Source organism: Meriones unguiculatus, chromosome 2, assembly GCF_030254825.1.
Source record: "Meriones unguiculatus strain TT.TT164.6M chromosome 2, Bangor_MerUng_6.1, whole genome shotgun sequence".
NCBI classification, from domain to species: Eukaryota; Metazoa; Chordata; class Mammalia; order Rodentia; family Muridae; genus Meriones; species Meriones unguiculatus.
In genome coordinates this window covers 74494045-74519790 of record NC_083350.1, presented here as the reverse complement: position 1 = coordinate 74519790, position 25746 = coordinate 74494045, and the positions used below count along the sequence as shown (strand labels likewise).

Below are 25746 nucleotides of genomic sequence, written 5' to 3'. Positions count from 1 at the left end.
ACCGCCGGCTCTTTCAGTGTTGAGGTGAGCGGCCGCTATGGCTGCGCGGGACATAACCTGTGATGACTCCTGCGTTGCCAGGAGCTGGGGGAGGGTGGTGGGCGGCAGCTATGCCTCTTTTCTGTCCAGGGATCTGTGTGCAGTAAAACCGCTGAAGCCCCTGTGGCACCGGCATCAAATCCCTCCTTCTGAGGTGGCAGGCACTTTCAGAGGGCCTGAGTGTTTAACATGGGGAAATCATGTACACACACACACACACACACTGGCTGTGCTATTGAACTCTAATTCTGTGTATATATTTACTATAATTATGTGTGTTTGACACAGTATACCACTAGAAGATACCAGGCGAGAGGAACTGGGGTTTTACTACCTTTGCAACATTCTGCAAAATCACAGTTATTTCAAAACAAAAGCCTAGGGTTTGGGCACAAAAACAAAACCAAACCAAAAATACCCAAACTCCAATCCAATGTTGCCAAACCCTTGCCGACGTTGACTGAGAACTGCACTAGTAGAGGAGCCTGCTGCTGAATGCATTCTGTGAACAGAGAGGCCAAGGAAAAGTCCCTACCACAATCGGTCGCAGCCAGTCCTTCAGCAGAAAGGGCGCAAAGGAGTTTTTGAAGAAGAGGAACAGGCAGCTTTTGGAGGCCTGGCTGCCTCCTCCGTCGTCGATGCCTCTGATGCAGCACAGCACATCCAGCCGGTTTTTCTGAGGGTGCAGAGAGGAAGAGGTGATGGCTACACTCCCTGACTTCACCTAGACTCTAGGCTCAGTGGATCCTGGTCCTTACCTCTTGCCTCTTAATGTCTAACCCCAGGAGGCTCACGAAGCAGGTGATCTGGAGGAGGAAGTCAATGAGCACCGCCATCCCCGCGAACAGAGAGAAGGTGTGCACGGCCGGCATGGAGGACAGCGCCCCTACAGGGAGAGAGGAGGACTGCCACACCCCGAACAGGTCTCCTGGCTACACTGCTGCCAACGCAGGCCACTTCCTCTTGGCCTGCATTAGCCTGGTGCACTTTAGGAACAAGACCATTCTTAGTAAGTTGTCAGTATTTACTAGTGGGATAAGGGTTAAGCAAAATTCTAGATTCGTCAAATCCTCTGAGGGGAGGGGACCGCTGTGTGATGGCGGGCCACGTCATCTTAGACGCACACGTGGACATGGTGCGTGCAGGCCCCAGGATGCCAAGCATCCTGTCCCCGGGTTTGATAGTCATCCTGCCCGAGCCACAGCGTTAGCTGCTGCTATCAACACCCTTGTACTGTTTTCTTAGAAAAGTAAGAAGGTGTATCCTGGCCTGCACTGCCAAAGGCACAACAAAGACCACGGGTGTCAAAAGCATGTCACTTTAGAAACGAAGCATGGCACGGTGCCAGCACAGCTCCACTGAGAGCTCCGTCCTGGAGCGCCTCATGTAAGAGCTGGCGGGCCTGAGTAAGAGCCTGTGGCCTCCTACAATGTGAAGACTCTCTTCTCTGCAGGTTCCCAGCCTCAGTCACCCTCTACAAGGACCAAATCACTATTCTCTTTTTACAGTTTGGAGATGGGCGGGGCAAGCAGCATCACAACTCAGTGATAGCTCCTCAAAAAAGAATCCCTGAGGACTTTTTCTCTGGCTCATTCCGGCTCCTTGTACTGAGGCACTCACTACAAGAAGCTCTGCTCACGAATGAGCCTGTTTCCCCTGGGAGTTTGTGGCGAGGGGTGGAAGCCTGTCTGAAAACAAAGGCAGAGCACCCTGCAAGCCAACTGTCGTGGCACTGCTGAGGCCAGTGCCACAGATTCTGTGGCTGTGTAGGGATGCCATTTTCAAACACTAACACTTGCTACAGGCGTAAGAAGGGGAGGTGGCAGAAGAGCTCGCATCTCCGTCATCCCAAATCCCAGCATCGATACTGTCCTGGCAAGCTCGCTGCGAGACACTGCCAGTCAGCCGAGACGCGCAGCCCACAAATCGACACGCCAACCGTGAAACACAACTCACAAAAGGGAGCAACACAGGGTTACATAAGCAGATTCCCGGCAAGCCACAGGCCTGGCACGGTCTACAGCAAAATTACCGAGGAAAAAAGCTGAGGTCTCGGAAAAGGACGAGAGGAACATAGTAGGGGCCACGTCCCCAAGGATCCTGCCCAGCTGCTGGTCCAGCGTCTCCTCCTGAAGACGCTCGTCTCTCTTAAAGAAAAAAAAAATAAATGAGCACACACATTACAATTTCTCCGTAACAGAGCTGTCTCATTCCTCTCCTGGTTATCTAGGGGTTAAAGGGAGCCAAAATTGGACGAGCAGCTGCAGCAGCGAAGGCTGGGCCTGCTGAGCCGGTTACTTAATGCTGGGGAGTCCAGTCAGATCACTGACGTGGGCACCAGATAGAAACTCAGCAAAACTGAGTCATGTCATCAGCCTGGTATGTGGGCTGCAGGAGGCTGGATCACTAAAGGCCACTCGTGGTCCACCGAGGCTCCACCCAATCAAGGATTCAGGCGCCCGAGACAACACCCTATGATGTGTGTTGACGCCGCCTTCAGCGGCACCTCAGAACACAACAGATCCGTCATGTCACTACGGAGTGTGCCGGCAATCCCTTTAATACCATCCATACTGGAACCTACTTCCCTAAGTATGCTAGCTTTTATTACACACGTGTGAAAACAGTATTTAACAAATTCTCATACTGTTTTTGCTCCACCAATCAAAGACGCCAAGGAGGCACCGAGGAAAAGGATGTGGAGCTGCCTGTGTCCTCAGAGGCCACTCTGAGAAGCCTCTTAGAAAGCTGAGACCTTGGAAGACGCCGAGCTCCCTGAGAAGAGCAGGAGTTACCTGGTAGGTCTGCACCAGAATGAAGATGTTGTCCACCCCAACAGCCAGCACCAGGAACGGGATGACTTCAATGACGATGAGGGTCAGGGGCATCCCCGCGTAGCTGAAGATGCCCAGGGAGCAGGCCACTGAGCTCAGCACGATCAGGATCCCCGAGATGCCCAGGGAGATTTTAGAATCCACCTGATGTTGGGCAAAAGCACAGATCAGCAGAGAAGCTTTCGGGCCCGCCCAGTACAGGGCTCTGTGTAAAAAAGTGTTAAATGTACAATTCACATCTGAGAGAACACAGAAGAAACTTGTAGGTTTCTTCCTAGCGACCAAGTTCATGCGTTTACAGGTATGGAAAAAACGGGAAAAAAATTGGTTTATGTGAAGCAGTCCTTAGACTTAAAGTAGACTAACCCTGAAAGTGGGCTGGACGTGATAGTTGCACGCCTATAATCCCAGCACTCCAGAGGCAGAGGCAGGCAGATCTTTGAGTCTGCCTGGTCTAGAACAGCCAGGCCTACACAGAGAAACCCGCTCTCAACAGCACTCCCTGCCCCCCACCAAAAAACAAAACAAAACAACAACAAAAAAATGGAAGTGAAGAAAGAAGATGCAGAAAACAAAAGTTCTATATAATTAACATGATGTTCACCGAAAGAATAACACACTTGAGGCAGCTTTGGGAAGAACGAATTAATAAGGATCGGAAAAAACCCACACACAGTTGGTGCCCTCATTTCTAGCGCAAACATCCCCGGCCCTCTGGCATACTCACCAGAAGCCTGTTCCAGCTCCGGATGTGCCCCAAGGCCAGGGCAATGTAAAGAAACATCACAGCATAGCTGATGAGGACAGTGAACACGTCGCCGCTGCTCTCCCGGTTGAGCTCATCTTCGATGCTTCTCTCAGCAGTGAAAGAAATGGTCAGGTTGGGGTTCTTGTAGTTTTTCACAAAATTGATAAACCTAGAGAGTGGGCACATTTTTACACTTTCAGTGAGAAGCGATGTGACGGATGAGTGTCTCAACACTCGCGATACGAAGGCCATCTTGCTTAGCCTCTGTCCGGGAGCCCGGGCAAGACGCCCTCCCAGCCAAGGTCAACTGCTCTACCCACGTGGTGCTGGGGTCAAAACAGGACCCTCAGCACTCTAAGGGAAGCCCTCTGCCTCTGAGCCATGGCCCCGGTCCTGACTGTCTACAGTTTAGAACATGTTTAAAACTGATGAATGTTCTGTATTTTTTCAGAGACACGTCACCATGTGCCCATGCTGGTCTAGAATTCTGAGCCACAGTGACCTTTTTGCCTCTGAGTGCTATCACTGTCATGTTAGGCTTAAATGGAGCATATGTTAATGAATATATATACTCATGGAACAAAAAGAGAAATTGATATATATATAAGTTCAACACAATCTGATTTCTTTATGGGAAAGGATAAGCTGCTTCTAAAACTCCCATGCAATTGCAAGGCCCCCAAGAAGCCACAACGGTCCTGACATGAACAAAGTGTGGCTTATATTTTCTAATTCCAGACTTATCACAGTAATCCAGAAGCGTGACACTGGCACAGGAACAGACATACAGACAAAGCACGGAAGTAAGAGCTACAGACACTCTCTGAGCGAACTGCTTTCTGGCATGGACACTATAACCTCTTAACAGTGGAGAGAAAAACCTTCTCAGCAAATGTTTAAGACAATGAGATGGATAAACTGTAATCACAGAATGAAGCGGAGCCCTCACCTCCTACCACACACACAAATTAACAGGCTGGGTGGTCGCATAGGCTGTTGAAGACTGGCAAGACCTGCTCTCAAAAAGCCAAGGGCTGGGGATACAGCTCCACGCAGAGCATTTGCCTAGCATGCTAGGGTCTGAAGGATTTAAATGGATCACAGGCCAAAATAGGAGTTAAAATTATAAAGGTCTCAGAAGGAAACACAGGAATAAATCTCCTGTCATTATCTCAGTCACAGATACACCAAAAGTACATTACAGGCAATAATAAATAAATTGAAATAAAGGAAAATTTTTGTGCTTCAAACGTTCAAAGGGGGAGAACTACTGAAATGGAGAAAAAAAAATCTTGAAATCATCAAGAAAACGCAAATCACAGGGCTGGGATGTCCTCCAATGGTGGAGCACCCGCCAAGCATGCATATAGCCCTAGGTTCTATCCCTAGCACTGCAGGAAACAGGGTGTGGTGGTGTGTGCCTGTGGTCCTAGCACTCGGCAAGAGGATCAGAAGTTCAAGACCATCCTCTGCTACACAGCAAGCTCAAGGCCATTCTGGGCCACATAGGACTGTTTAAAACACACACACACACACACAAACACACACACACACACACAGAGGGGCTGAATACATGGCTCTGTGGTTAAGAGCACTGTCTGCTCTTCCAGAGGTCCTGAGTTCAGTTCCCAGAACCCATATGGTGGCTCACAACCACCTACACTGTGATCTGATATCCTCTTCTGGTGTTCAGGTATACATGTAGACAGAGCACTCAAAACAAATAAAACACACTTAAAACACACACACACCCACACAATCAGAAAATGTAACTCAGCACCATCCTTCGCAACAGCGAGGATGGAAAGGGGAGATAAGGCATGCGAGCACAGAGGCACACCACCATGCCGTGTCTGTCAGGTCTTCAAACAGTTAAAGCACAGTTATTCTAAGACCCAGAGACTCTATTCCACAGATATATGTCTTCAAATGGAGTGAAAATATGTCTGATAAAAATGCAAATACAAATACACCCAGAGCCAAAAGACAGACGCAACCCACATGTGTGCCAATGACAAGGTGCACGAGCGAAATGCAGTGAGTATTTGGTCAAAATGAGAAACAAAGAACCAGCATGGGTCACAGTGTGGACAGCCCTGAAAAGACTGTGGCAAGCAGAGGAAGCCAGATACATACATAACTGTAAGCAGGGAAAGCTGTGAGGACAAAAGCAGATTGGTGGTTGTCTAGTGCTGTGGGGAGAGGTTGAGGAAGGGGAAGTGGGCGGGGCAGCCAAAGGGAACAGTATTTATCCTAACACCATCAGCCGGTCAATTGGCTGCGGCCTTAAGCGGGATACTCAAAATGAGTGGACTGTACAGTTCACAGAGTTCTATGACTACTTCTGTGCTCCTGAGGACCAGGACCTGTTTAAGTCATCTCTTCTACGCAGATCTGCTCAAAGACTTCTTAGCACAGCTACTACCAAGGGCAGCCGATCCCATAACTTAGGTCGACTGCAATACACAGTGAGGGCCGAGCGTGCGCTGCCCGCGTCCAGCCCCGCCAGTGACTCACTCTTTCTCCCAGGCCCAGGCCCTCTGGAGCTTCTCCGTGTCGTTATAGTAGTTATAGACGGGGAAGGTAATCACCAGCGCCGTGGCGTTATTGTAGTTCTGATCTAGAAAGCAAAAATATGGTCTCAAGAAGCCAAGTACTAGCACGCACAGTCAAACAGGGGTCACCGTAGTCCACGCTGACTCTGGTTTCCCACGAGAGCTCTCTCTGAGAGCAGTGGGCACAGAACTTCCCTCCATGGTATAATTTAACCAGGTCCCCATTGATGGATATCTTTGCAAATTTTAGAAACTGCAAACAAAATTACTGCAAAGGATATCTACAAATATTTTAACACATAAAGTTCATATTTGTAGAATCAATTTTTTAAAGATTTATTTATTACGTATACTGTGTTCTGCCTGCACGTACACCTGCATGCCAGAAGAGGGCACCAGATCTCATTATAGATGATTGTGAGCCACCATGTGGTTGCTGGGAATTGAACTCAGGAAGAGCAGCCAGTGCTCTTAACCTCTGAGCCATCTCTCCAGCCTCTGTGGAATCAATTTTTACCTGTCAATTTTGAGTCAAAACTATGGTTGCGCAGGTGTCTGCCTCTGCCTCCCAAGTGCTGGGATTAAAGGTGTGTATCACCACCACCCAGCAAGAGCTTTTTATGACAGGAGGCAGAGAGAGCACTTCTCAAATACGGGTCACAACTTCTCCCCTGCCTGGGAGGGAGGGAACAAAAGATCTCTGGCCTCTTTAGCAGCTGCAGAAACACCTGTTTGGCTGGCAGCACTGGGCAGATGGTGGAGGATCATGAATCATCACCTCGATTTACACAGCAAGCTCTATCCCAAAAGAAGAGCCACAGGCAAACAACTGCCCTTCTTGCTGTGAGTGTTCACTGTCCTGACTGGTTTAAAACAAAAAACAAAACAGCCCACTGGGGCTGGAAAGCTGGCTCAGCAGTTAAGAGCACTGGCTGCTCGTCCAAAAGACCCAGGTTCAATTCCCAGCACCCAGCACCTGGCAGCTCACGACTGTCTGAAACTCCAGTTCCAGGAGATCGGACACCCTCACACATACACATACATGCAGGCAAACATCAGTGCAAATAAAATATGAATAAATAAATAAATCCTCAAAACACCAGTCCATTTCTTTTTGATTTCTTATTTTATCAAGATAGGATCTTACTATGCAGCTAAGGTTGAGTCCCATACTCAAGATCCTCCTACTTCTACCTCCTGAATGCTGAGGTTGTTTTTGTTTTGTTTTGTTTTTTTAAACATATTTACCTCCAAACCTGGCTCACTTTTAAGTCCAGAATAAAATTCGAATCCAAAGCTAAAGGCCATACTTCGGGGATTGAATAGGTGGGGAATTCACGCTGCCCATTTCCAGAGCTTTGTAAACACCCTTGCTGGCTAGCAAGGGAACCAGTACAGCTCTGAGGACCAGGAACTTCTTACCGTCATAGCCACCCAGCACAAGCCACGGGAACACTGGTCCTCCAAATGTGCCCAGGCAAGGACCGTGGAGCAAACTCGTATCATTCAGAGAGGCCGGAGCCCTGCCGAAAGTTCAGAAAAACTCACAATTAGAACTTCCAAAACATCACACCAACCAACGCTTCGATGGCGGTGTCTGCATCCTAAGCGCACTCTAGTTCCCTAGTTGAATAACACGCCTGTCACCCCCCTCTAGGAAATCAAGTCACTGGGCACCAGCCAGGAGCCGCTACCACCCCAGCGAGACCAGCCACACAGGGGTAAAGGGTGCAGGGGCAGCCCGCCACCATGAGAGCTGGCTCTCTAAGGAGGACGTGGGGGAAGGAGGTGGCTGAGTGTGATAGCCTCTTCAACGTGTGGGTTGTGCATCCGCACGAGGTCAAATAACCGTGGGGCTTACCAAAGACCCAACAGTCTTTTATAAAGTTTCTGAATGTTGAACAACCAGAAGTTAGTAAAAAATCAAAGGCATCAACAATCTGAGGTGTTTCTGGCAGTGTTCTCTCGTGTTGCACTGTGTGACGTCAATACAGCCTTGATTCTGGACACACGGTGCTTTGCACGGCGCGTACTATCACATCATAAACACACACCCACCAAGAAATGCAGCCCAATTCCAGACTCCTGCATGTTCCGGATGGTGTTGCTTCACTGTGTGCACAGTTTTGCACTCTTCTATGAAAATATTTCATAGAAACAGTCAAAAGAAATAGTTTGATATTTCCCTCCCGATCACGTCCCAGCAGTCATCAAATCATAATAATGTATGTTCAGACTGCAGTGTATTAGAACATTTGATTTTCAAAACTAATGTTGAAAAGTTTCATAAAATTTGTTAAAAGGACTATGGCTTGGGAGTAAGCCAGAATTTCCAACAATACGCTGCCCCAAACAGACGTCTGCCCTTTTATACTATGTGTTTATGACAAGAAACACAAGAAATGCTCTGAGTATTGATCATTATAAAATCAAAACACTGACCAACTCTGAAAGGCCAATGTCCATCCAAGATTTCATTCTTTAAGCTAAAGTAAATAAGTACACCCATCTCATTAGTACACAAACCTGCTTTCATCTTTAATGATGCTTCTAAGTATACTAAAGAGTGCCTTAAAACAAATCTCATCATGATTTATCAGCAGTAAATGTTTGATCGGCACTCATCTCATGTACCACCATACCCAAGAACCCACAGAAACTTCTTGGGTGAATAGGGCCCGAGTGGAATAAACTATGCTAATGAATGGAGCACACAGGCCCGTGGCAGGGGAGAAAGGCTAGAAGATGGTGGCTCGTGGGTGGAGTGGTGGTGGAAAGCCTTATCCTGGAGCACGAGGTGTGCACAGAGCCAGGTTCCCAGGGGAGGAGGCGGGGCTGCAGAGGATGAGAATCAGGCTGGGAGGCGACAAGGACTCCACGGCGCCCCGCAGGGTGACTTAGATGTTTATCCCGGAGACTCTGGGGAACAAGCAGAGTTCTAGAGATACACTGCATGAGCTCTGTGCAAAAGGAGCAGAAACTGAGCCAGACACAGAAAGCAGGCTGGCCACGCGGGGGGCTTGTTCAATGGCCTGGGCAGACATGTCAGGGCAGTCACCAGCCAGAACTCAGCCAGGCACTGGGGCTGGGGTGAACATAACACTGCCTCAGAGCTGCCAGGATGAGCCCTGGCAGCGGGGGCGGTCCTTTCCTCCCCACCTGACTGCAAGGACAGAGGAGAGGCTGTGCAGAAGCTAAGACGCTTAAGGAAAGTGGGAGCTGGGGACTGGCCCGAGCTCATGAAGTGGACTCATGATGGCTCCCAGGGAGCCTTCACAGGCAGCCTCCGAGCCCAGGCCGCAGCTCCAATGAGACACTGTCTCCCACATTTTTGTTTTTTGGTTTGTAATACAGGAAAATAGTTTTTCCTCCAAATATAGAAATTACATAATATTGAATGTTTTTTCAGCCCACGGCTCTCTCCTACCATCTGCACAGGGAGGAATGCTGGCTAGGGGCATGGGAACACATGTACATTCATGTCTCATGCAAACCACTTGCTTTTAGCAGCAATGTCACTGAAGTAGCGCGAACACAGCCCAGCGGCTGAACCGTCACATACCAACCACAAACATATGAGGTCATGATAGCCCTCAGTCAGGACACTCCACTCTGGAGATGGTTAGAGGGGCAGACGGTATAACCCAACAGAGACCAAGTCATTTCTGTTTCCATGGTGAACAAAGAGGCTACAATTGTTCACAGCTGGACATCTCTCTCCTGCCCAGGTCAGGAGCATTCAGGGATGGCAGGCCTACCAGGAGTTACGTCATGATTCCTGACAAGCCTACGGTCGCTCACAGCCCACTCAAGCAGATGACTAATCCCACTTAGGAGCAGAGAAAGCGCCCACCCCAGGGCCTCTGCTTTTGCTGCTCATGCTGCTTGGAACACTTGCCTCTGATGCTCACAGACTTCCTCCTGTCCTCTCCCTGTGGGCAGCTCTCCCCTCTAAAGGGGCACAGAATCCGGTCTCTCCTGCTCAACCTCAGTGCTCTCCTCACAGCCCCTCAGCTCTACCCGACACGACAGCATACACAGTCATGTGTCACGCGACCGCTTCTCTCGGCGGCAGACCAGAACCAGAAGGTCCCACGGGGTACCACTACTTAATGACGTCACAGTGTAAATACACGTCATGAGGCCTGTGCTAGCTTAACAATGGTGTTTTCAGACTGTGCCCCCACTACAAAAAAACATACAACCATTTCTCTGTTTGTTGTTGGTCCCCTCCTCTAGGACGGGAGCCTCTAGGGCACATCCTGCTCCGCCTGCTGGGTGTCCGGTTCTCCTAACCAGAGTGAGCGACAGTTCCCCCACGCTGACTACGGGGATGGCTGCTGCCACTTACCGCACACAGTACAGAAAGTGCGTGTGGTAGTCAGCATACACGAAGAAGTCATCGCCTATTTGGCTGTCCAGCACCGAATGGCTGTTCTGGAAATAATTTAACACACTGAAAATGGTGCAGTTCTTGTTGTACGGAGAGAGCGGGGCCACACAGATGTCCTGAAGTGTCACGGTCTTGTTGTCGTAGGATGCAGTGATACTTTCAATGGCGATCTGTAAGTCAAGGACCTGAAAGATTTTGGAAGTAGGCAAACTCAGAAACATGGCAGGTTTCCACAACTCATCTCCTAACCAGCACTGCCTTGAGAACTCAGCTGATAAAGGCGTTCCGAGGAAACACTTCCTAGGATTGGGGAAGACCACACATGGTGTGGGGAGAGCCTAACGCCCCTCCTAACAGAAAATTGAGGTGAAGAACTCTGGCTGGCAGTGTCTGAGAAGGAGACATCATTACCACAGCAGACCCCAACGACCAACACAAACTTCACCCTCTTCACTGTCTACCAACACAGCTGCGGGTCTTCCTGAAATTATCCCTTGCCTAAAATATACCACTTTCTGCCTTGTTCTGCTCTGTGTGTGAGCTCCTTTCCTTTTTCCAACACGGGGTTTCTCTATATAGCCTTGGCTGTCCTAGACTCACTCTGTAGACCAGGCTGGTCTTGAACTCACTGAGATCTGCCTGCCTCTGCATCCTAGACTGTTGGGATTACAGGTGTGCACCACCACACCTGGCTGTGTGTTTCTAATATAGGATATTATCTGGCGGACAACTGAGGAATTGCCTAGATTGGATTGGCTATGGGTATATTGGCAGGGGACTGTCTTGAACTGTTAACTGATATAGGACAGCCTCGCCCACTGTGGGCAACACCATTCCTTAGGCAGGACTTTATAATAAGAAACCTAGCTGAGCATAAGCCTGCCTGACAACTAGCATACAGTACCCTCCATGGTGCCCGCAGGACTTTGGCTGTGAAGTAAGTTTCTTGACTGGAAGTAATGCTGTGTGGAATAGCAAGCAGGCTGCCTTCAAGTTCCTACCTTGAGCTCCTGCTTGACTTCCCTTAGTGATGAACTGTGTGATCTCAAACTGTAAGAAGCCCTTTCTTAGAAGGGCTTTCATAGAAGCCCTTTCTTCCTCTATGTGCAACAGAAACGAAACAGGACAAGTACAGTTTCCTCGGGTAATGGCAGGTTACCTGGTGCAGAATCTCTTTGTCCAGCGGAGGCCCGAAGGGCACATCGGACCCTGAGGGGTACGGCTCATAGATGTGGACGCTGGTGTTGGGGGCCTGGATAATAAGCTGCTCCGTTCGAAAGAAAGGCCCAAAGTGCTTGTCAAAGTACTCCTTCTCCAGGCGGGCCTGACTGTGAGGGGCTGACCAGAGCTCCACAGGGTTGGTGGTGACCTGGACGAACACCAGGCCGGAAGAACACACCGCGATGAAGACCAATGAGAAGAAAATGACGCAGGTGGGGTTTCGGACGCAGAAAGCCCCCCACTTTGTGAACATGCGCCTCAGACAGTCATCAAATGCTGCACCAAGTGGGTCACAGCACGAGGCCTCCCCTGGAAGAGAGAGGAGAGGAGATTACCAGCCAAGCCGTTCCCGAAGGTGGGGGCAGGGGAAGTATTCACTGCTATGGTGGGTGATCTGGCCCCACACCCTCTCTATGCTCACAGTCCCCCAGCCTCTGTCTGCTCCTCTCTCAGTGAGGCCACTCTCCTTGGCTACTCGGGATAGACCCTCTTGTGACTGCATTCCAGTCCACGCTGCCCTAGGGCTTCTGTGGCTCTTCCCTCAGCCCATAATTACGTCATTGCTTTTATTACTTGGTTCTGAGGTGCCACACTGACGCCCAGTCACTGCCACCAGGCAAGGGCTACTTCTGCCGTCACCACGGCTGTGTCCTCAGCCATAGTGTACCGCCTCACATAAAGATGAGGCTCGCAGACCCACAGCATCCAGTCGCTTGACCTACACAAGCATGCCTACCTTTGTCACTGGTGTTCACAGAAAAGGCTATATTGCTGTCAATGGGAGTGTACTCAGACACAAAATAGCGCCTTCTGAAACAGAAGCATGGAAGCTGTGTTAGCAGACCTCGTTACAGTGCAAAGCTCACTTCCTCACCCTGTCCTCTGCGCCCTGTTGGCAACTTTCCCTGCCTGAGCTCGCCAGCCTAGGAAGATATTTAAGAAGATATTAAAATGACAAAGCACCAACAGCTAATGATGTCACATAGAATCCACATATGTCACTTTTAGGTCCTTTAAAAATACATTTCCAGGGCTGGAGAGATGGCTCAGAGGTTAAGAGCCCTGGCTGCTCTTTCAGAGGTCCTGAGTTCAATTCCCAGCAACCACGTGGTGGCTCACAACCGTCTATATCTGATGTCTTCTGGTAAACATGCAGATAAAGCACTTATACACATAAAATAAATAATTCTTTTAAAAAAATATTTCCAGTAGCAATAAGCACCTCAGTGCCCAGACCATGGCCCCTCAATACCATCCTGTAACAAAAAGGCCCAGACACTGCTTGAAAAAGAGAAAGATTCCAGGCCTGGGGCAGGGAAATGAGTGAGCCTGGGGTTTGGAGCATGTCATAAGAACACAGCAGCCAACAGGAAGGCACGCCACACGGGTGTTAGATGCTGTCCACAGAAAGAACATCTAGAGGGTACAATGCCGAGTGACTAAGTGAAGGAAAATACCAGCGGACAGCAGGAGTGGCCTCAAAGTATCTCTTCAGTTCCACGTGGAATTACTGCTGCACAGTATAGACCCATCAGCCCGACCACAACTGTGGGGTCTAGGCAAACCTTAGTGGCAAGAAACACATCAGGACCCAGCAAAGCGCACTGAGAAACACAGCACATCTGCGATGCTCCTGTCCACACACAACCGCAACCGCAACACAACGCTAAGCAAGCACCACATGCTGGCCATGGAAAGACATGACCAGTATCCACCAGAGCATCCTGGAATGGAGGCAGCTAATACAACTACACGGTCACCGTGCTGAGGGGCCCTGGAAGCTAACAGTGGGCACATCCTCACCAACACTGTGAGGACTGGAAAAAGTCTGTGGGTTAGCTAAGAATACCATGATCATGCTATTTTTGGATTTTGAACATTGCCTATGAGTTCTGTAAGCCGTAATGTTACAGGAAGCTCAGGACACACACGCACATGAACTTGCTGTTTCTGCAACCTTTTGGTGACTCTAAAATTATTTCATGGTACAAGTATTAAAAATGTATTGTCTTGGCTGAAGATGGGTTAGTCTGCACAGCGCCTACCATGGAATCATGAGGACCTGATTTAGATCCCAAGAACACATGTAAAAATGGCAGGCATCGTGGCACCTGTAATCCTAGTGCTAGCAAGCAAAGGTAAGTGGATACCTGGGGCTTGCTGGCCATCCAACCTCCACAACTGGTAAGCTCTAGGCCATGAGAGACCTTGTGTCAAAAAACAAAACGGGGGGCTGGAGAGATGGCTCAGAGGTTAAGAGCACTGTCTGTACTTCCAGAGGACCTGAGTTCAATTCTCAGCAGCCACATGGTAGCTCAGAACCATCTGTGTGGGGTCTGGTGCCCTCTGGCCTGTAGGTGTACATGCAGATACAGTACCCATCTACATATAAAGAAACAAAACAGAATGGAGGGCAATTGTGCAAACTTGACCTTTGTGCATACGTGTGCACATACATGTACACATATGAAGAGACATAAATAGGCTGCCTTAAACAAGATATGAATATAGACTGTAGTTCTGCATGTAACTACTTGATCAGACGTGCTGCACAGACTGCCTGGGTCACTGCGAGGCCATCTCATATCATGCTGAATAAATCAGTCAAACTAACTTCAAATGTTTAAGTATCTACACAAGACCCAACTTGCTGGCTGCAGAGCTTAAGCCATGCAGGGGATGACAGTCACCTAGGCATTCACTCCCTGTCTGGGCTCCCTGAAGTCACTGCGAGCTAAAGGTGCCACGTGGGCAATTTTGCTCTTCGTGTCTTGAAGGAAACAAACCAACCAACTGGCTTACCTGTGGCACCACACCGCCAAAAGTCCTCCAAAAAACAGAAACAGAAATGCCATGTAGGTGGCCCACATGATGACATACATGGCGTCCATGCCCAGGATCCTCCAGGGCACCGGGGGTGGAGGGGGCTGGGGCTTGGGGCCACAGACGGCAGAGCAGTCCTGGCAGCTACACGGCCCCGTGACCTCATCGACAGACTCGCTGCAGTCTTTGGTGGCATTTCTCATGGGCTCCATCCCAAGGACTGAAAAGTCTACGAGAAGAAGCGATGGCGAGTTAGAAGCTCACGGGAAGACGTCCCGAAGCACACAGGAACACAGCGTGGTACAGCTGCCGACTAAGAATGGAGGCTGCTGGGTCATCATTCATTGTGCTTGGTGGTTTTTTTCTTGCGGGGGGGTAGGATGTGAGTGAGCACTGACAGCATCTCACGAAGGCCGGGTTGGCTGGGAACATGTGTAGCTACGTGCGAGCCTGAGCTTCCGACTCCTCCGCCTGTCTCCTGAGGGCCAGTGTGTGTGCACCTGGTTCAGGCGTACACTGCCACCCAGCTTTATGCAGTGCTGCAGCCTGAAGGCTCCCAGGCTAGCGCTCTCAGTCACGCCCCACCCTTAATGCCTGCTGTGATGTCAGCAGCCCTGCGCGCCAACCACAGAAGGTGGTTGGTTCCTCAGTGTGTCTGGCTTTCACTCTCAACAGCCAGGCTAATACCACAGCAGGCACTCCTCAGCCTGCACACACACACAGACACACACACACATACATGGTTCAGTCTTTCAGTTAAATTATCGGTCCCTAAAAGCAATTCCTTCCTCAGCCAGCCCTCCTAAGTGAAGCAGGCAGGTCGAATGTCCTCCCTCTCTCTCTGAATTTGTTTCTAGAGCTGATCACGATTCCTGGTTAACCTGGGGGCTGCCATCCCTACCTGAGAAAATGGGAGTGATGGTGAAGGGCGCCTGTCCGTTGTCTTTATTGAACATGTACTCAATCCAGTTGGTGGCGTTGCAGGCGCTGGCGTCCCTTCCACACAGGAGTCCCAAGGCCTTCTCATTGCTGGAAGGGGCTTCCACATCACGGCAGGCGTTGTACATTGCTGGAAGGGAATCCCAAGCGAAAAGATGCAGCCGTTACGCTTGCTTTAACGCACCACTCAAGATCTCACTAAAGCGCTCTGAATGGAGCACTGTGACCACGCTGCAGCCAGCAGGGGAGGAGACGCAGGGCGGGAAGGGGATTCCAACTGTTCTCCCGACAGCTTCGAGAAATCCCACCTCAATTAAGCGAGCTCAGAGAGATTCAGGAAGAATCTTAGCTTCACTTTGGCCAACAATGCTCATTCTGGAAACCTCCGCAGTGGGAGACTACACGCTGCAGGACTGAGGACCTCAGGTAAGAGATCACATGTGAATGAACTTAATTTGTGGGTCCCTGCTTGGTAAAAAACTTCCTGGGATCATCTTCCTCTGAACCCAAGGAGATACCTGCACACCCCAGGGAGACAGGTTAGCCGGGCTGACAGGGGTCTTCCACAGAAGTTGGAATATATTACATTCCAGCCTGTATCTGGGCTGGAAAGAAAATGTTCTGTTGTGTGTGCACACTGGTGTTCTGTTTGGGGCTCTCAATCCTCCTGCCTCAGCCTCTAGAGCATGAGGGTTACAGGCACGTGCCACCACACTTGTCTTTGTTTCAGGACCTATGTCTGGGGAGCACAATAGCTTTCGGAAGGTAGGCCTAAGTTGAGGGCAGCAAGGATGCAAATGTGAGCAAAGTAAAGTGCTACACATGTAAGAAAAAGAAACCAGCACAACGTAAGCCATTATTCTGTGTGCTGTTAGAAAACCACACAAGCAAAAAAAGCTGCACGTAGGGTCTAGCTTTAAAAACAAAAGTACAAAACAACTTTGAGCCAGCCCTGTTGGTACATGCCTTTGACTCTAGCATGTGTAAGGTGGAGTCAGGAGGATCAAGAGTTCCAGGCCAACCTTCGTGACATACTAATTTAATACATGACATGCCAATTTTGAGACTGTCTCAAAAACAAACAAAACCACAAAAATTCCCCAATAAACAGAAACAAACTTCACTGAAACGTAATTACATACTCCATAGTATCTCCACCTGAAGCATGCTGCTGGATCACATGATAAGCATGTTCAGTCTCACAAGCAATCGCCAAACTATCGTCACCCATGCTCGCACGTGTGAGAGTGCCACTCAGGATGCACAGCGTTCCTGGCACTGTGTGCTCTCCCCAGGAGCTCCTGCAGTTGTTACTGAGCTTCCCGGGAATGCCCGTCCTCTGCATCTTCTCCTATGTGTTCATGCATCCCTGGTGAAGTGTTTGCTCAGACTTCCTGGCCATCGTTTAATCCACGCTGTCTACCTTCCTGAAGAGTTTTAGCAGTTCTCTGTATGCTCTAAGTCTGCCTTTTGCAAACACTCCCTCCCAGGCCATGGCTTATCCTTCATTCCCTAGATGTTCCCACTCTTTTAAAAAATTTACTTATTTTTCTATGTACGCTGGCGTTTTGCCTGCATGTATGTCAGTGAAGGTGTCAGATTCCCTGGAGCAGTGGTTACAGACAGTTGTGCCACGTGGACACTGAGAATTGAACCTGGGTTGTCTGGAATAGCAGCCAGTGCTCCCAGCCGCTGAGCCATCTCTCCAGCCCCGTTTCCTCTTTTACATCAATGACGTTCTTATTGGGTCTCCCCGTTCACATGCATTTAATTTAGGGTGTCTGTAGGGAGGTCTTGCTGAACACACGCACTCATGGTTTGTGTGAGTCCTCTTCGCTCATACACATACAAGTTCCTGGCTTCTATGGGGGCTCCCTGCTCACATATACTCATGGTTTCTGTGGAGTTGTCTGACGCTCTCTCTCTCCCTCCCTCTCTCTCTCTCTCCCTCACACACACACACACACACACACACACACACGATTCCTAGAAGGTCTCCCCGCTCATGTTTTCTGTAAAAAGGGGTTCTGCAGGCAGAATCTCTAAGATAAAGGCGTGTTTATCTTCAGCTTCACCAGGTATTGCAAAATAGTTTTTCAAATGGTTGCAAGCATTTACAGCAGCAATGAGGGCAGTCAGTCTGTTGGCAGACTGTTGCTTCATGTCCTCACAGCTGGAACTGACAAACTCAACGTGTGCCAATCTGATACGACACGAAGAGGGACGCACTGTTTTAACCTGTATTTCATGGGCTGTTCCGGACACTAACCGCTTTTGGTTTCTGCCTTTATTCTCTTGTCAAGAAATATTTTCTTACCTTAAAGCCAGATAAAATTCCTATGTTTATTTGTACACATTTTCAAGATAAGTCTTTTTAATCTACGCAGCTAATTTTATTGTGCATACTACAACATAGAGGAATATTCCAGTTTTTTGCTCCACCTACCAACGAGCCCTCCTCTCAGTGTCTGCAGTGACACAGCTGTGTGGAGGTCTCCACATACGCTTCTGAGTCAGGCCAGAATATTCTCCCCCTGGGCGGTAACATCACATCTTCTGGAAGACTTTGTCCTACCAACCTTGTCACTTTGTGAATGGAACTTTTTGGCGGTTAAACGATTGAAAATTTCCGTTTGTTTTCTGTGTTTTGAGATACAATGCGTGTGGTGCAGGTTGGCCTCTACTCCATGGCCTCGGCCCTCCAAGCGCTAAGAGGAAAGGTGCCTGACCTCACCTGGCTGTGTGACTTTTTAAAGTGGTCCTTACAATCAACAACTGTGCTGACCCTATTGACCCTAGTACACTTACACATTACTTATTAAACTCAGAGAATTACGTATCATTATGACATTCTCAGACAAAGTTTGCGTTAGCATACTCTCTCCCCTCATCTCTCCCAGTCTCTGCACCTCCACTGTACTCTCCCCTCTGTCTCCTTCTCCCATGTCAATAGTGTCCTTTTGCCAGACCCTTCTTCAGCACCTCTTTTTAGCCTCTTGGTTTCCATTCTAGATTAAGTTTGTACTGACATTCGTGTGTGTGTGTTTGTGTGTGTGTGTGTGTGTGTGTGTGTTCCAAGCTAGGATTTGCACAGCTGACAGAATGTGTAGATTTCATCTTTCTAGGTTTAGGTCACTTTGCTTAATATTCTATTTCTAGATCCAACCATTTTCCTGAAATTTTCATTCTTCTTTACAGCTGAACGAATTCCACTGTGTACATGATCCCATTTTCTTTACCATTTCTGTGTTGATGGGCATCGAGGCTGTTTCCAAGTCCTTGCTGGCATGAACAGCACAGCCATGAGCTCAGATGAACAGCACCTCTGTGGGGGACATGGAGTCTGTTGAGCACATGCCCAGGAGTGGCGGAGGTGGGCCTCGAAGTTTTTAGACTGCTTAGACACTTGTTGTTCAGCCAGGTCGACTTTCCTGTTACTTTTAAGCCCATTTCAATAACTATGCCTTAAGATCTGATTGCTTCTATTTGTCATTTGTTCATTCCTGTTCTGCAGCATTTTATTCTTTTCAGAATTCTTTCATTTCGGTAACTTTCTAGCAGGTGGCTGGTCTCTTTATAGCGACTCCATGTTCTCTGGTGACTGATGTGTGGCGAGCCTCACCTGTATGGGCACGCCTCGTGCTGTAGGTGGTGCTTCACCTGCTGCATGGAGGCGCCCCGTTCTGTACTGGGGCGCTCCTCAGGTCGTAACTGCCTACTTTCCCTTTGATGACTGATTTCTCCAGGATCAAAACATTTCTCCGCTGTCCCCTATTCTTATTTCTACTGTCTCTTGCGCTTAAAACAAGTCATGTCTCCCCGAAACAGTGTTGGACAGTTACTAACATGTGCACAAGTAAACTTGCATATACTGAAAAATCTCCACATGATAACGTAAAATAGGAAAGATTTTTAAAGATATTTGCTACTTTCTTGAGACTTCATTTTTCTTTTCTGTATATGGGTATTTCTGGCTGCATGTATGCACGTGTGTCACGTGTGTGTCTACTGCCAGAGAGGCCGGAAGAAGGCATCAGCCAAAAGAGGACACTGCATCCACTCCGACTGGGGTTACAGGTGGCTGTGAGTCACCATGTGGGTGCTGGGAATTGAAACCGGGTCCTCTGAAAAGCAGCCAGTACCCTTAATAGCTAAGCCATCTCTCCAACCCCTAGACTTATTTTTAATTTTGTTTGAGTGTGTGTGTGGGTATGTGTATGGTTTGCAGGTGTCACAGAGGCCAGAGGTGTCAGAGCCCCTCGCAGAGTTGAGAAGGTTATGACTGGTTCTAACCACCTGACATGGTGCTGGGAGCTGAACTAAGGTCCTCTGATAGAGCAGTATCTGTATTCCTAACTGTTGAATGACCTTTCCAGCCCCCAAACTAGCAGAATTTTAAAACAAATGCTTTAAAGGGATCACGTTATTGGTTGTAGCTCAACTCTCAGAAGACAGCAAAACAATGACCGATGTACAAAAACTGTGACTTTCCACACAGTTGCTAGGGTAACAACAAGTGCATCATCTAGAGCCCCGTATCAGCTTTTCCAGAGGAAGAAGATTGATGTCTACTTACCGTTGGCAAAGCTCTGTCCAAGATAGTACTCTAGTTCCCTCACGTTTGTTTTATTCTCCCGTGTCTCAGGATCAAAATAGTCTTCAGTTGCTGTCACATTCAGAAACTGACTCTGCCAAGGGCTACATGTCAGCTCACAAAACAGGGTCATCAGGTTATAAAAACATGATGGACATCTAAAGAAAACCAGCAAAAAATAAACCAGCAAAGATAAACCAGCAAAAGTAACAGGCAAAATAGAGTATTTAAAGTGTACTGAAAGGAGACAAAGAAGTTACCCGGAAACTCGGAAATTTTTAAACCCTCTTCCTCTTTTCTCCCCAGAGCCACAAATTCTTTTTACTATTTATTTTTACCTTATGTGCATTGGTGTTTTGTCTGCATGTATGTCTGTGTGAGGGTGTCAGATCTTGACTTACAGTTACAGAACTGGAGTTACAGAGAGTTGTGAGCTTGGAATTGAACCTGGGTCCTCTGCACAAGCAGCCAGTGCTCTTAACCACTGAGCCATCTCTCTAGCTCTTAGACTCACACATTTCTTAAAACCTTATAGTAACATAAAGAAATAGCTTTTAAAATTGCCCTAATACTATATTTAATTTATTCATAAATAATTTAAAAAAACCGAGGCTTTTCTGAATTCTGTGCTTTATAATTAGAGTTTTTTTTTTTTTTTGGTTTTTCAAGACAGGGTTGCTCTGTGTAGCCTTAGGTGCCCTGGACTTTCTTTGTAGACCAGGCTGGCCTCGAGCCCACAGTGATCTGCCTGCCTCTGTCTGCCTCCCTGAGTGCTGGGATCGAAGGCATGCGGCACCATGCCTGGCTAAAGATTTCTATTTTTAATCCAAAAATGTCACATTTCTGATTAAGAGACTAAGGGGTAGAGGTGTGTGTGTGTGTGTGTGTGTGTGTGTGTGTGTGTGTGTGTGTGTAAAGGACCACTATAGGATTTATACCTCTGCTTTCTTCTGAGAGCCAAATAACCCTAGCCTCTGACTTCCCTGCACGGTCTGAAGATTAAAAACAGCCATTGGATCAAAGCCTGGCACAGTAAAAGGTAAAAAAAATAAAGAAAAATCAAATCAAAACGGAGAAGTGTGATGGCAGCGCCTGCTGTGTGCACCGCGGCAACATACGGGTTTCCGATAGGACCACAGCTGACTGCTGTCCTCTGGGCTCAAAGTTTAAAACTCCTGGTGTTGACCTGTGTGGGAGGCCAAAGTGTTCTCTCTCCCTTTCGGCCCACAGTTACCTCACTGTTCCATGGAGTTCTAGGAACAGGGGCAACTGAAATTACTGTGTAGTCTGATTCCGCCCCACTGATCAGGCCTGACAGAAGGAGGAAGGGGTGTCCAGTCTTCAGGAGCCTCCCCAGAAGTGGACACAGGCACTGTGGCTCTTTTCAGACCTTGACTGCCACTAGGTCCTCTGTAAGACCAGTATGTGTCTCAACTGCCGAGCTACCTCCCCAGGACAAAATTAGAATTTTAAAACAGGTACTTTAAAAATATTGTTTTAACGGTTGTAGCTCAAGTCCTAGAGTACAGGAAACACTGACAAAATCGGAGAGTCCGACTGCACCGCTCGGACAGGAATCATGCCGGGATGCACTGCTTTCCTCAGGACTTCATTGAACCTCCACGTCGAATCAGAAAACTCCACGTTGGCTTGCTTCTCTTGTTGTTCTAACGTCAGCCTGAACCTCTGCTGACGTGGGTGCTAACTGTGGTAAATGTTTATTTCCACCATGTAGAGTGGGTTGTAACTACATGTGCTTTGATCACGCGCCAAAGCTCTGATCTGGCTGCAACAATGGCAGCGGCCTGGAGAGGCCTGAGCAGGTTCTATTCTTTGACCTATTATTACATTCCGTGATGTCTGGGAGAAGAATTTAGCAATGGCTTTCCTCTCTGCGCCCACTTCTCCGAAGAAGTGGTGCCCCGAGCAGAAGCAGGGTAGGGCCCTGCCTCTGCAGAGGGCATTTTCTGCTCCTTCCTCCACCCTGGTCTACCTTTACCAGTGTGCTAAAGTCTGCACGATTTTCAAATGCCAAAATCTGCTGTTCTTTGCACATTTGAAAGCTGCTGGGTAGGCTTAAGGAGCATGTATTATACAATCTTAGAACAAGTGTAACATCAACGCAAGCCCCGACCTCCTTAGGAGCTAATGCCGGCACAGTGTTGCAGCACAGAGAGACGCAAGAATGACAGGAGAGGACCAGCGGGGTGCTGCCAAGCTCAAGGACCCGAGTTTGATTCTCCGGACCCACGTGGTGGAAGGAGAGAACCAATCCCCACAAGCTGTCCTCTGATATCCATGTACACACAATGTGCACACATGGTGCATACATACATACACTAGGAAAAAACTAGAACAAACACTCAGAGGAGAGTGGCAGAAAGCAGGGCAGCAAGAAGTGACAACACTCAGGGGACCACGCAGAGGAAGGACAGGGCACTGAGCAGGACGCCTCCGCACTGTGCACAGAGGCTTCCCTCTAAGGGGCCCGAGGCTTCCCTCTAAGGGGCCCGAGGCCTCTGTGAAGCTTAGGGCTAGGGCACCTTGAAGGAAAGCAAGTCTACGCTCCGAATGCAACTTGGAAGAGAACTGAGTGGCGCGTGTGACTTCTGTCTTCCTTCATACATGCCGAGAGGGCCTCCTCGGTGCACGGCCGAGCGAACAGACGGTGTGTAAAAGCACACCAGGGTCACTGCATCTAGATGCCCATCAGCCGCTCGCCGCTGGTCAGCCTACCTGGACAGGAACTGCAGGGGCAGCTGCAGGTTGCCCTTCAGCGTCTGAAGCTGTTGTACATCACAGCAGAGGCTGACGTTGTCAAAGAAGAATCCGGGACAGAGCTCCTGTGAGGAGAGACGGAGTTCCGAGAGCAGCTCGGGTGCACAGGCAGGGCACCTTCACTCCTGCCATTCTCAGGTGCGAGGGGGCGGCTCGTCAGTCCCGCACTACTGACAAAACCCTCTTAAGAGTCTCCCGAGCCTGCCATTCAGGAAGTGCGGATTCACAAGACAGCACAGACACTCTATTTTCCTTTCCTTTACTATTTTGCTTCACAAGTTAGCCAAGGCAAGTTCGGCCACAATGCCATGTCCACTCATCACTCCGGGGACAGTCAAAACTTTACTAATGCGGAAGAAAGGAGCAAGGGTGATTAGAAGACCTGGTGCCATGCTGGATTACTGAAGCCCCCAAGGCCAATCTTCTCAGCTGGATTTTTTCCAGTAGTTTTTTTTAAACAGCCCTAAGAATCAAATTAACAAAAAGCCGTGTCCTGGGGGACAGCCAGAACTCACAGGCTCGCAAGCCCTAAGAGGAGTCGCTGAGAGAGGGGAAGAAAATTCTAAGCCTCTTCATGGCAGACTCAGCAAAAGCCTTCAAATCTGGAGCGACAACAAAGCTACTTCTGATTGGGTTTGCAGAACAACTGAAGAGCGGAACCTGAGGTACCGAGGTCATCTCTAAAGAGTGACCTGCTCCCGGGAAACACCGGGAGACACAGAGTCAGCACCTGGGAGATTAAGCCTGAAGCCGTTTTTATCGGCTCTGTGATATGGGGTGCAGGCTGGAGACTAGGTTAAGATTTAAACCCCAGGGGCTGGAGCAAGAAACTCACATTCAGTTCCCAGCACCCACATGGTGGTTCACAACCGCCTGCAACTCTGGTCCCAAGGAACCCAACACCCTCTTCTGACCTCTTGGGCTCTTCTGACCTCTTGGGTGTGTATGTAAAAGCTTACACACACACACACACACACACACACACACACACACACACACCATCTTTACAAAAAGATTCAAAGCCTTTTAGTCTCATGACAGCATTCCTGGTACCAATCCACAAGGTACTGCACAGTGTTCTCAAAACAGCACGCTTACCTGCACTAAGTCATAGCCGTCCTTCGGCAGAGGTTTTGGTGGACCAGAATATTCACAGTTGTACCTCTTATCCCCAGTCGCAATTCCACACTCTCCATACCAAACACAGGACTGTGAAAACACCTACAGAAAGTCAACATGGAAAAACAGATTTTAGCAAGAAGAGTTAACAAACCTTTCCAAGAAGAGTTAGCAAACCTTTCGATGCTACCAAGCGAACAAAGTTAATAAACATTCTTGTTAAGTTAAACGTGTCAAGAAATAAACAAAGAAGGAACAAGCCAGGCATGGAGGGGGGTCTTATGCCAGCAACCCCAGCATCTGTGAGACCGAGACAGAAAAGGCTCGAATTCAAGGCTAGCCTCAGTTACATAGTTAGGATCAGCTCGAACTACCCAGCAAAACCCTGTCTACCTCCCAAACAAACAAAACCCCCAGGACGCAGGAATGGAGCCCTGATGGTTCAACTGCTGCCTTCTCTTCCAGAGGCCCACAGTTCCCAGCATCCACCTGTAACCCAGTCCGATGGTGTCTGACACCCAGGCTCACCCATACTCACAAGCGTACACTCGTACACTGCACACACACACTACTTTTTAAGCTGGGAGCAGTGACACACACCTATAATCCCAGCACTCAGAGAAGCAGAGGCAGGCGGATCTCTGTGAGTTCAAGGCCAGCCTGGTTTACAAAGTGAGTCCAGGACAGTCAAGGATACACAGAGAAACCCTGATTCAAACAGACAACACCCCCCCCCCAAAAAAAAAACAGTACCTTTTAAAAAGCAAGCAGGCCTAATGCCCCAAATGGATCTGTCAAGTCAGTAATGCAGGTATAACAATTATTTGCTTGAGGGCTGCCTGTCGTTCTAGTAAGACCCCCAGTACAGGTCAGAGCACACAGTGAGTGCAAGTGAGTGATTATGAAGGCACTATTTTTACCCAGAAAATTAAACAACCAAAAGGAGGTGTCCCTGTATATTTAGGTTAACTACTACTGGTACTTCAGAAGTCCCCCGAAGAACAAAGCCATAAATACCACCAACCTTACCAAAAGGAGGTGCACGAATGGATGCTGTCCCTGAGGGCTAAGGAGAACACCAAGGAGCTCACGCGCTGAGTTTGAGGACTAGCACCAAGGCGACACTGATTTGCTAATATTTCGTATGAAAAGATGTCTCAAGTGCCACTCATATTCCCCACGTGACCGTCACAAGGAAGGGTTCCGTGAATCACCACCCTGTCCAAGGGCACTGCCATACTTTACACCACAAGTGACTCAGCACAGCTGACCAGGAACCAGGGACCCTGGCTTAGAACTGTCCCCCGGGGAAAACAAAACCGAGGAGCAAGCTGGGTCGTCCCCAGACACCTGCTGGAGAGCCTCAGACACATGACTAGAACCCACACACGGGCAAAGTCAGTGCTAGGTCAGTGCTAAGTCAGCTGCGGTCCAGATACAGATCCGGGACCGTGAAGAATGAAAATCACAGTTTGCTGGGTGTGCTGCTGCATGCTGGAACCGCACCTACCACAGGGCAGGGGCGAAACAAGAAGTAGGAGAGAGAAGCGGCGTCTGAGGCAACTTGGAGCCCCTGCCTGAAGAGACATACAGCTCAGTGGTGGAGGGCCTCCTCAAATGCAGAAAGCCCTGGCTTCTGAGCCGAGAGAACAGAAGTACGGATGCCACGGACCCTACCTGAGGTGTGCGTGACTGGACAGGGC

The 25746-nt window shown here is 48.8% G+C and overlaps 1 protein-coding gene across 1 annotated transcript in view; it reads right to left on the bottom strand.

Annotated features, from left to right (window-relative positions):
* Positions 1-25746, bottom strand: part of Npc1 (NPC intracellular cholesterol transporter 1) — a 45468-nt gene that overhangs the window by 8951 nt on the left and 10771 nt on the right. The window contains exons 2-16 of the mRNA XM_021645411.2: positions 24023-24145; positions 22883-22989; positions 20129-20304; positions 15515-15682; positions 14593-14842; positions 12527-12600; positions 11729-12099; positions 10528-10754; positions 7599-7699; positions 6139-6241; positions 3601-3790; positions 2835-3017; positions 2072-2186; positions 798-925; positions 575-715 (exon numbers count right to left, since the gene is read on the bottom strand). Coding sequence (XP_021501086.2) covers positions 575-715; positions 798-925; positions 2072-2186; positions 2835-3017; positions 3601-3790; positions 6139-6241; positions 7599-7699; positions 10528-10754; positions 11729-12099; positions 12527-12600; positions 14593-14842; positions 15515-15682; positions 20129-20304; positions 22883-22989; positions 24023-24145 — 2457 coding nt within the window. The remainder of the gene's footprint in view (positions 1-574; positions 716-797; positions 926-2071; positions 2187-2834; positions 3018-3600; positions 3791-6138; positions 6242-7598; positions 7700-10527; positions 10755-11728; positions 12100-12526; positions 12601-14592; positions 14843-15514; positions 15683-20128; positions 20305-22882; positions 22990-24022; positions 24146-25746) is intronic.